Source organism: Spermophilus citellus (assembly GCF_964194105.1).
Source record: "Spermophilus citellus genome assembly, chromosome: 11".
Lineage (NCBI taxonomy): Eukaryota > Metazoa > Chordata > Mammalia > Rodentia > Sciuridae > Spermophilus > Spermophilus citellus.
In genome coordinates, this window is record NC_138192.1 from 72,739,973 (window position 1) to 72,751,018 (window position 11,046).

The 11,046-nt window shown below is 38.3% G+C and overlaps 1 protein-coding gene across 2 annotated transcripts in view; it reads left to right on the plus strand.

Moving 5' to 3' along the window:
- The window catches only part of CERS6 (ceramide synthase 6), a 285,324-nt gene extending 275,009 nt beyond the window's left edge, over positions 1–10,315 (plus strand). The window contains exons 9-11 of one of the 2 annotated variants that reach the window (XM_081261499.1): positions 986–1,142; positions 1,748–1,771; positions 4,250–10,315. In XM_081261499.1, coding sequence (XP_081117625.1) covers positions 986–1,142; positions 1,748–1,771; positions 4,250–4,402 — 334 coding nt within the window. In that variant the 3' untranslated portion in view covers positions 4,403–10,315. The remainder of the gene's footprint in view (positions 1–985; positions 1,143–1,747; positions 1,772–4,249) is intronic. The other variant, XM_081261500.1, reaches the window with a different exon arrangement.
- The last annotated feature ends 731 nt before the right edge of the window (positions 10,316–11,046 follow it).

Genomic DNA, 11,046 nt, shown 5'->3' on the forward strand with positions numbered 1-11,046 from the left:
GATCCCCCACATACTCTAATTCCTACAGTGTGTAGCAAGTGGTTTGCATTTAATTCGTGTTTCTGGGATTGATCTTTTTTTCTTGTACAGTAATATTCTTGAATGGTATTATTCATACTTACTGAAGGGCCAGAAGCAACTGTAAAGGATCATGCAGACCTTTTCACAAGTAGTTAGGTATGGAATTGCATTCAAAAAGAATGAAAATGAATGGAAGAAATGGTGACAAAAATGAAGGGGAAATCAAATGACCCAGCAATTCTGGTCATTTACTCAAAAACTAAAAGAGTATACCCATGCTCTTAGCAGCATTATTTGCAATAGCCAAAAGGTGGACGCAACACAAGTGTCTGCTTGGATAAGCAAAATGTGGCATATGTATATATAACTCAGCCTTGAAAACAGGAAATTCTGACACTGGCTGTAACTTGGATGACCCTAGAGGGTGTTCTGCTAAGTGAATAAGCCAGTCACAAAAAGACAGTGATTATATGATTCCATTCACATGCAGGGTGGTGCCTAGAGAAGTCAGGTTCACAGAGGTGGGAAGTAGAACAGAGGTTCTGTTGGGGCAGAGAGGACTGGAGATGGGAGGTGATCACTTTTGCAAGAATCTCAGTTTTGCAAGATAAAGAGTTGATGTGGTGATGATGACACCACAAGAGGAATTGACTTAATGCCACTGAACTGTACACTTAAGAAGTGTTAAGATGGGAACTTTTGTGTTATATGTATTGTGCCAATTTTTTTTAAGTGAACAGGGGGAAAAGTATACTATTAGAGCGAGAATCACAATGCAAATCAAACCACCAGGCCAATGCTCCAAGCAACAAGTCTTCCAAGCACCTGCTCTTCAGACCACCCTTCCTGGAAAGAAGTGGTTTGGGGAGTTGTTGGCATTGTGCTTCCAAGAGGTCACTAGGGTCCTTTGGAGAGCAAAGTGAAATGCTAAGTTCAGTAATTACTTTCTTCTTCTTCTTCTTAGGGTGTTAAACACCACATTATTTGAGAGCTGGGAGATCGTTGGACCTTACCCTTCCTGGTGGGTTTTTAACCTACTGCTGTTGCTAATACAAGGGTTGAATTGCTTCTGGTCTTACCTGATTGTAAAAATAGCTTGCAAAGCTGTTTCAAAAGGCAAGGTAAGCTAAAACTCACTTTTGATATGTCCCAGAAAATTTTGTGGATTGGTTTATTTTGTTTCTCTGAAACAACTGTAATTTCAGATTTCATTGAAATTGATGTTGTTTCTTCCAGATTGAGCAAAGCCACATGGAAATACAAACTAAATTATTTTCTTCCTTTTGGTTCACTTTTGAAGTCCTTATATTGCTTTAATGATGGTGTCCAGTGATCTGCATGTGCAGGTTTAGTTTAAATGATGGTATATCATTTGTTGTATTCTTTCTCTCCTCTCTCTGTCTCCCCTGGTCCTTCTCTGACTATGTCTTTACTGAACAGAAATTTAATAAGTTCTTTCCTTTTTTTGAAAAGAGTTATTTGGTGCAGTATACCAATTAAAAAATATATATGTCTCAAATTGAAAAAATAAATACATTCATGACTTGTCCAGCAACATTTAGTTAAATCTCTTTATTGGAAGTGAACTCGGGGCTGACTTGCTTAAAGCTTCCTTAAAGTTTCCTGAGCCTCAGTCCCTTTGTGTAGAACAGTGACTTTTCCAGATTGTTCTCTATGACATTTTCTTACTTCATTGTTTGTTCTCTTCCTCCTGCCACCCTGGAAGGCTGGGAAGTGGAACCCTTTACATGTAAGTTTCTCATACTTTCTCTTTCCCTTACCTGGGTGCCACGTGCCTGTTGAAGGGACCCTTAAATGCTTTTGTTTCATGCATATTGTGTGTCTCATCTGTCAGCACTGACTAGAGGCTTCATGTAAGGCGTGGTTTCCACTTAGCTACAAAGAACACTAGGAACAGCTCTGCCCATGTGTATGAGCCTGCAGTCTCTTAAATTTTGCATGATCCAACAGAGGAATTTCTTTCATTGGTGTTTAACATGTTGACCAAAACACAGACCAAAGTGAAGTGGGAGAAATAAAACTAGTTGAGAAGTTGGGGAGGATCAATGTTTTGCAGAACAGAGGCCTGGGGATCATCTGTCTGCTGAATCTACACAGCCACAGGAGAGCCCTTGGCCTCCTTGGCCTCTTGAATCCTCACAGAGCTGACCCCCGGCCCCTACCAGAGGAGAAAGGGCATCTAGTCATGTACAGTGAAGCCACTTCTCAGCATTAGCTCCCACACATATCCAAAATATTTTGATCAATTAATGGCTTGGAAGCTTAAGTTCATTTTTCCCTGTGACCTCTTATGCTTTAAAACGAACATGTATATTTATTAAAAATTGATTTGGGGGAGTGGGTATAGGGGATTTAACCCTTGGACATTTAATCACTGAGCCACATCCAGCCTTTTTTTATTTTTTATTTGGAGACAGGGTCTCATTGAGTTTCTTAGGATCTCGCTGAGTTACTGAGGCTGGCTTCAAACTGCAGTCCTTCTGCCTCGGCCTCCCAAGCTGCTAGGATTACAGGCATGCACCACCATGCCCAGCCTAAAAATATTTTTATGCTCTTTTGGATACAGATTAAAGCAACATGCACAATACCATCAGCATGATAATAACTAAAGATACAGGGAGTAGGATGGATTAAATAACTTGTATCTTTTTCGCACTGCTGTTTCCACCTGATGTATCCTCTTCCCTCTAACTTCTATTCCCTATTGTATCTAAATTGCCCTTCCTTTGAAGGTAACATAAGTATAGATTTTTCCAACTGCAATCAAAAATAATCTCACTAGGCATGCAAATGTAAATTCATCACTCTCTGCAACTGGAATTTTCCATTAGAAGCTTAATTTATGACTAATGGACTTAGAAACCTAGTGGAGCTCTACAATAATGCTGTCTTTGTGATCCGTGTTTTTAAAGCTGATATCATCTCCGTCACATCCATGTCTCAGTTCTTTCAGAATGGTCTGTGTGAGTTCAGTCTCATCTCCAGGGAAACTGAAGTGAGGTTCATTTACTCCATCACTGGTTGGAATGGAGCTGTAGTTTTCAGCATTTACTTTCTCCTGTCCCCTCCTCTCCTGGGAGAGATGACATTCTCTCACAGTAATGGTGGCCCCTCAAGTGGTAGATTCCAGGACTCTCAGGTTGCTGTGGTGGTGGCACAGTAGAAGATACGATGGGAAAAAGCCCCCAGTTTATTCTGAAATACCTACCAGAGACACTGCGACCTCCACGACCCAAGAAAACCCCAGAAGACCAGATTGGAAAAATTTTATAAAGTTAGACCAACAGGGCCCTTTGGCCACCCCCAACCCCCTTAAAAATTAAGTAAACTATGCTCAGTTATTCAAAGATCTTAAGATCTGGGGGGAAATGGTGACCATAATTTAGATTTATGGAATAGGAGTGTCAAGCTATTTTAATTTTTAAAACAATACAATATTTCCTTAATTTCCTCTAAAATAACTTCCTTGCTAGATAGTAGGATCTTTTCATCCTTTATGGTAACATATAGATTGACATTCTGGTAGACTGAAGAAATTGACACTACTGATTGAAGAAATTGGTCAGTTTTGGAGGATCTGGGCAGTGGATTTTCCCCTGGAAATAGCATAAGCTAGACTCACCTAAAAGATTCTTAATATGGCTTCTGATGCCATTAGTTGATATGTGATGTATAAAACAAAATTGCTAATTAATATTAGCAGACAGAAAAGCAGATTAAACCATCAAAGAGTGTGTTACAAAACCACATAGGAATGATTTTTTTTAATGATCTAAACTAGGGAATATCTCTATTAGTTGTGGTTAATTGAGAGCTGACTTTAAATAATTCTCAAGGAAAAGCAGATGTTAGAAAGGAAATTGATCCGTTTGTATCCAGTTTCTGTGATGCCATTCCATAGCAGAGTATGCCACTTTTGAGTAAGAGTAGAACTCATGTTTTCAATATCCAAAGATACTTTAAAGAGGTCAACAGGTCCAACCCTGTGATTCCTAAATGCACCTACTTTCCTTTATAACTGACTTTGTCACCCAAATTGTATCTCTCCAGTGAAGGAGAATTTGTTACTATGGCAATGTTCTTATCCTCTTTGATTTTTTAACATTTGGATCAGTTTATCTTCATGTAAGATTGCATGTGCTTCTGAGCATGTCATACTTTGAGGTTTCTTAGAGGCTGGTTACACTTTCCATCTTGTGTTCTACAGGTGTCCAAGGATGATAGAAGTGATATTGAGTCTAGCTCAGATGAGGAGGACTTGGAACCTCCGGGGAAGAACCCTCACACCACAACAACTACCAATGGGACCGGTGGTACCAATGGGTATCTCCTGACCGGTCCTTGCTCCATGGATGATTAATTACTCAAAACTATACATCCCGAACAAAGTGAACTGTTTGTTCCTGGAAGTATTTAATAAGTTGCAAATGCAGTTCCTTTCATGATATCTCAGCAACAGAAACAAAAATTAGGATTATCAAAGCATTTTTGAATAGTGCACTGCCATATGTCCTGTTTGTGAATGAAGAAGAAATATCATTCTCTATATGTAGGCATGCTGTATGTATTTGACACAAGGGAACAGTATTTGCATTTGTACTTGTCTTAGAATATTATTTATTTTTTTGTATTTGTTTGTAAATCTGTGGACAAAAAAGGGTTTGCTCACTCCTTTTACTCTCCGGGTTCATGACAGTGAAGGAGATGCTCCATCTGCTTCTACCCCTCTCTCTCTTGCTGTAGTCCAGTGTTCTGTGAGCCTCAGCTTAGTTTGTCACTTAGCACAAGCAAAACCCAGCGCAGAACTCTTGAACAGCTACAAATAGGTTTGCTTTCTTTTGTGTAACTGTGCCCATTTTGAAGTTTGCCTATACACTTGGTGACCATTCTCCAGTGTAAAGTATAAAGGATGAACTAGGTTTTTAAAATGTCCCTCGTCATGGTCACTAAGCAGTTCAAGTTAAACAGGGTGTTCTTGGGGAACTGTTTTGAATTTGCATCAAATCACTTTGGAATATACTTTATTTCTTGTGCACGCAGCCAAGATTTCTTCATTGAATGTTGTGGCCAGTTGAGCTTTAGCCTTGTAGTTTACAGTTTTGTTTTTTTTGTTTTTTTTTTTTTTTATTCTCTGTGATGAGGTGAGGGCTCTGACACTGAAGGAAGATGTCTCCTGGTTAAGCTCATGGTTACAAATAAAGAAATTACCATTAATGTTGGGAATTTGCTCCACATTCTGGGAGTAACAAAAGAGAGCACTGATTTCAACCAGGTTTTGCCACTACCCTTGTGATTGGCACAGTCTTCTGTCATATCAAGAGAAAAGAAGCCAAGTGTATTTGGGGACAGAAAAAGGAGTCTTTCAAGAGTTGGCAAGGGCCACTTCCAGGGCAAAGCACTTTCTTAACAAACAGCTCTCAAGGAAAAGCCTATCTGGTATCAGACTTGATGTTTTTATTTTGACAGGCAAAATAAAGCCCATGGAAGATAACTGGCCCATTGCTTTTCTCACCCACAATGACCTTCTTGTTTCTAAAAACTGGGCAGTGTTGCACTCCAAGTCCTTTTTATTGGCTTCTTTGAAGACTTGTTTATTTCCAAGAATTTTGTTCAAATGGAGGTATTTCCAGAAAGACAACAGAAAGTCTTTTGGACAATGGCAATATCAGTGGTGAGGAAAATTACTGAATTATAAATCTCCATAAACGTCTATAGCAGTGTTATTTGTATATGGATAAAAAAAAATCATACACGTCAGCCAAAGATTTTATCTCTTTTCTTCAAAATTTTATTAAGAGGGAATAAAATGGGATTATAAATACTTATTTTACAAATGAAAAAGACTGTCACCTAAAACAGGAATCCAAAGCAAAAATGCAGTAATATAAATGTGAGAATCTCAACTGTGAAGACAACAGCAAAATCTAGAGAGTGCATGTCCCATTGCTTAGGGTCATTCACATTTAACTTGATTTTTTTAAAAACTTAAATCTTTGTGCCCACATTTTGCAACTAGTGAATCAATAGTTAAAAGAATACTCCCAAAACCTCTCACTATGACATTAGATCTTTCCCTTATGATATAGTGTGTTTGTGGTATGGTCCATAGTAATAATCAAAGAGGCTTAGAGCTATGTCGGTTGTTTAGATAGGAACAGTGAACTCATTCTGCTTGTGGAGCCTTATTGTTTTATTTCATGAGACAGACAAATGTCTAGAAGTGTAATTTGTGGATGGTGGAGATTGTGAGGCCAGTCACAGAACACCAGAAGTATTTAGTCATCAGAATAATGCTCAAAAACAGGCTTATTTTTTGTGGGGGTAAGGGGGTACCCGAGATTGAACTCAGGAGCTCTTGACCACTGAGCCACATCCCCATCCCTATTTTTTGTATTTTGTTTAAAGACAGGGTCTCACTGAGTTACTTAGCACTTCACTTTTGCTGAGACTGACTTTGAACTCACGATCCTCCTGTCTCAGCCTTCCCAGCCACTGGGAACATATAGCACTGCACCCAGCTCAAAAGCAGGTTTATAGAAAGTGCATGATAGCTGAATTTTGAGAAGGTGGAAGTTTCTCATCAACCAAGGTATAAACATAGTCACCTGACTTTAGTGTCTGGGAAAGTCCTCTGTAAGGGGGAAATGAACTAGAGAAACACCACATGTCCCAGTTTAACAATATGACAGGATTCAGCCCAGAGGAATGATTTAAAGATCAGCTTATAATTTGAAGATTTAGAAGAGGTGCCTAAGATGAAGTAAATTGATTCCTGTCCTTAGCAAAGGCAGATCTAAACAATCTTTTGTTTTTCTCAGAAGTAACTTATAAGGATGACTGGGGACACTCAGTTTTACTGAATGATGGCAACAACTAAACACAGTCTTCTACATGCCTATGGATTTTTTCATTTCATACTTTAGGGCAAAGTGTTGTTTTGGCTAATTAAAATGGAATGGGTAGGCTTTTTATGGTGTAGAATAATGTATCTCTGTCCACTGCTCTCCTATGTTGGCATGATAAGGCTTGAGAGAACACTGCGTGAGGTATCTTATCCACCTGTGCCAGACCATGGCTTTTGGAGGCGTATTTTGTAAATTCAGCTGTACGTTAGTGAGAGCGTTGTTTCTTGTTAATTAGCCTGTGGTGATGTCTCCTTCCTCCTGGTCACATTCAAACCTTCCCCGGGTACCAAGGAGTATGTAGAAAGAACTCTAGAAAGAATAATATTTTTAATCTCTAGTGTAATAGCTTTTCTAGATCTCTTAGTAGAGTGAGAAGTAGAAAATCAAGTAGAATTTGGCCTTGGGTTAATAAATGATATAAAAGTCTGTGATCTATTGTATGTATATGTATGTTTCTCCAAAAACTGATAAAATATTTCTCCAAAATATCACCAATTCATCTTTGTCCATATTCTTGTCCTAGAAATCATCCACCATGTAAAAAGAAAAGCTTCTCTTCTCCTTTGGTCTTGCTCCCTACACAGCTGAGAGTAGTAGAACCTATTCATTCTCTTTGCCAAGGGGCTATATATGGTAAAATACAGGTCATAGAGTGCCGGTGGTCACACAGAAGCCAAACATAGTTTATGTTTCCAAATTCAGTCCTATGGATGTTGAAAGAGTAGAGGAGCAACTATCAGTATTGGGAGTTATTTGAGTGTTCGTTGTAAAAAAAAATGCAAATGATTGTCACTTGCCCAGGTTTTATTAAAGTCCTACTCCTGGTGGGCTATCATACAGATGGTGTCCTGAGCTGCCATCAGATAATGCCACAGTATCTGATAAAAATGAAGGAGGCAGAAAAGGTAGGCAAAAACAAGATCAGATCAAATCATCTTTAGTCAAAATGGCAGGTGAATCTCAAAACATCCAGTTCTGTTGCCAAATTTTCCACTGAATACAGTCATGCCCATATGGTAACATTTTGATCAACGATGAGCCACATATATGACTGTAAGCCCATAAGATTATAATATAGCCTCAATGTTTAGGCTGTACTATCTAGGTTTGTGTAACTATACTCTCTGATGTATACATAATATTGAAATTGCTTACTGACTCGTTTCTTAGAATGTGTCTCTGTGGTTAAGCAACATATGAATATGTTTGATAGAGTTTGAATTTGAGCAAACTGAATTCCTTCCTCTTAGGTAGAAAGGATCTGAATCTTCTACTTTGTATTTAAATATCATGTTCCTTGGGCTTAGTAAAAAGTAGGACTTCATTTCAGCTTCCTGAGTCTTTGCTAAAGAACTCTTCAGAGAGAAATTTATGCCTGCTTATAATGACCCCAATCTATTCATGATTTTGTATTCGTAGTTAATTTTGTCTCTATCTTAAAAACATTAATGCCAAAGTTGCCTGAATATTTGAGTATTTCTTAATTTGACTAAAAAAAAGTATAGAATAATTCCAAAGATGTTAAAAAGGTTCCGTTTATCAGTCTGTGTGATGGTGTTTTCATTATATCCAGAGAGATTTCAAGAAATCATTTGGAAATAAAAGCTTAAATGTTTACATTTCATTTTGATATTTGAGTTCTTAAGGTTCTAATAAGCTTGCCAATTGCCTTGTCTTTGGCTGATTTCTACTTTGTAAATTCATAATAGTAGCCCAGAAATGTTTCTGACATCCCAATAAGGAAAACAAAAAAAAATTAAATCAGATCTAAGTCAGCCTGATGAGAAAGTGATCATGTGGCACTCTCAGGTTTAGATAACTTGTTTATAAAAAGAAGATTCAGGGACCCTCAGCTATTGCCCTGACCAGCTAGCATGCTGGCCACAGGAAGAATGATCATAAGCAGTTCATTAATTGCAGTTCTTGAAGAAAAGGCAACAAGATGTTTTTCTTAAATAACGATGTCCCCAGAATCAATTGAGGTTTCTCTTGGAATGAAACTGTGCCATTCTCAGGTTGCTATGCAGTAATTAGCACTAGTTCACCTGCCACCTTTTAGTTCTTCCTAGAGAAGGTCCCTGGGATTTCCTTTGTGTGCATAGCACCTCCCACCCCTAGGGGGTGCTCAGTGGTGCTGAGAAGCCCTATCCACTCTGCCATTTCAGCTCCTCTAATAAATACTCAGGGGTAGCATACCTGATGCTGCTTTTCATGGAGAAAACTGTATTGGAGAACATAAAACATCACAAATATTGTTCAGGAGCTCTGCAGACACCCAAAAGAGAACCTTGGTCTTTTCCAAGTTATTTCCAACTTAATTTCAGTCCAAAGCCTTTGAAAGAGATGCATCACCAAATGGGCACACAGGGGAGTCCCCATCAGGTCAAAGAAATTTTAAAAGTCTCTTCATCCAGATGTCTCCTCAAAACTCGAGCACTCTCAGGATTGCCCAGGAAGTTAGCCTAAACTATATTGTTTATCTCATTCACTCACGTTCCTTTCAACCTTCTGGAACCCTCCCTCCATGAAAGAAAGCCAGGAGGTTGTCATTTTTCTGTTTTTGATTTTTGAATAGCCTTTGCATCAGATGTATCCCCACACCTCTTCCTCTGCCTGACCCCACTTTTCTAGGGAAAAAAAAAAGTATTGCGCACATGTGTGCATGCATCTGTAACACAGGTCCATGAGAGCTAGGCTTCCTAGGTCAGTTGTGTAGCCTGAAAACCAGGGAACAACAGCTGATAGTGTGGTTTCTTTGGCTGGTGAAAATTAGATTTCATTCCCTTTTGTGTGTGGTGTGCATATGTCCTTTTTATCTGAAGTAATTGTTTTAAACTGACATTGTAAACCTGCCCTTAAAAAGTTAAGGATTTTCAAGATGAGCTGGAAAAAAAAAAAAAAAAAACCTCTATATTAGGAGCAATTATGTGATGATTCTGAAACTTCATCTTAGAGCTTCATTAATTTAAACATAGAAAACACTCTCAAGTTTGACACAAAGTTTCCTAGAATCCCTCAGATCCTTGCTTGAGATTGTTATCAGCTCTGTCCACATAATCGTCATTTACCTCCATAACCATTTGTGTCACGGAAGGGGGTGGTGGTTAGTTTTTTGGATTTGATTTTTTTTTTTCGATTTTCAGTGAGAAATAGAATAAGTAACAAAAATCTTTCTTGTTTTCTTAAGACAATTCAGTGCTTGAGCATCTCTGTCAGAAATGGAATGATGTACTGTTAGCCTATTAGAATTATTTCATGTATTGTTATTGTGTTTTGCTGATTTTTATATGAAAATATAATTATTCATTCTTAATATCTGGAAACAATCATTATTATGAGGATCATTTTACGTTGGAAACACTTTCATAATAAAGATAAGTCTCAAGAGTTCAGTCTCAGTGTCCCTTATTGAAAGCGCTAACCAGCTCATGTTAGAAATCCATCACACTTTCCTGGCTGGGGTTATATCAGGGCTCACGTCTTTGCAGTCATTTCATACAAACCTCCTCAATCCCAAGATCTCTACCATCATTGAGGAAGTAGTGTTATATTATGTTGTGATATACTATATTACCTCTAAATTAGGATATAAGGGTAGAGGGTATGGCTCAGTGGCAGAGTGCTTGCCTCGCATGTGCAAGGCCCAGGGTTCAATCCACAGCAACACAAGAAAATAATTAGGATATAAAAACTTGAATGGTAAATTTTATGAAGCACTTCTTTCTGAAAAAAAAAATTTACTAAGGTAGCCATTTAAATGTCTGAGATTGTGCTGATTTTTCCTAACTATAACACAGGCGCTTAAGACCAACAGCCCAAAGTATATGAAACTGCCCCTCTGCATATTGTCTCAGAAGAGCTTGTTGATGTCTCCTTCTCTTTGCCTGGGCCCCACATTGTTAGACTCTTACCCTCTTTCTCTGTCTTTGCTGTGAAACTCTGTCTTGCCTAAACTTCTCTTCTGAACTCACATCATCTATTATCTCAAAAACCTTAAACATAGCACAAAAAAATGCAGCCACATACTCTCCAACACTACCACCAATATTATAAAAAATGAAGCACAAACCCCATTTTCAATAATCTTATATTGCAGCCA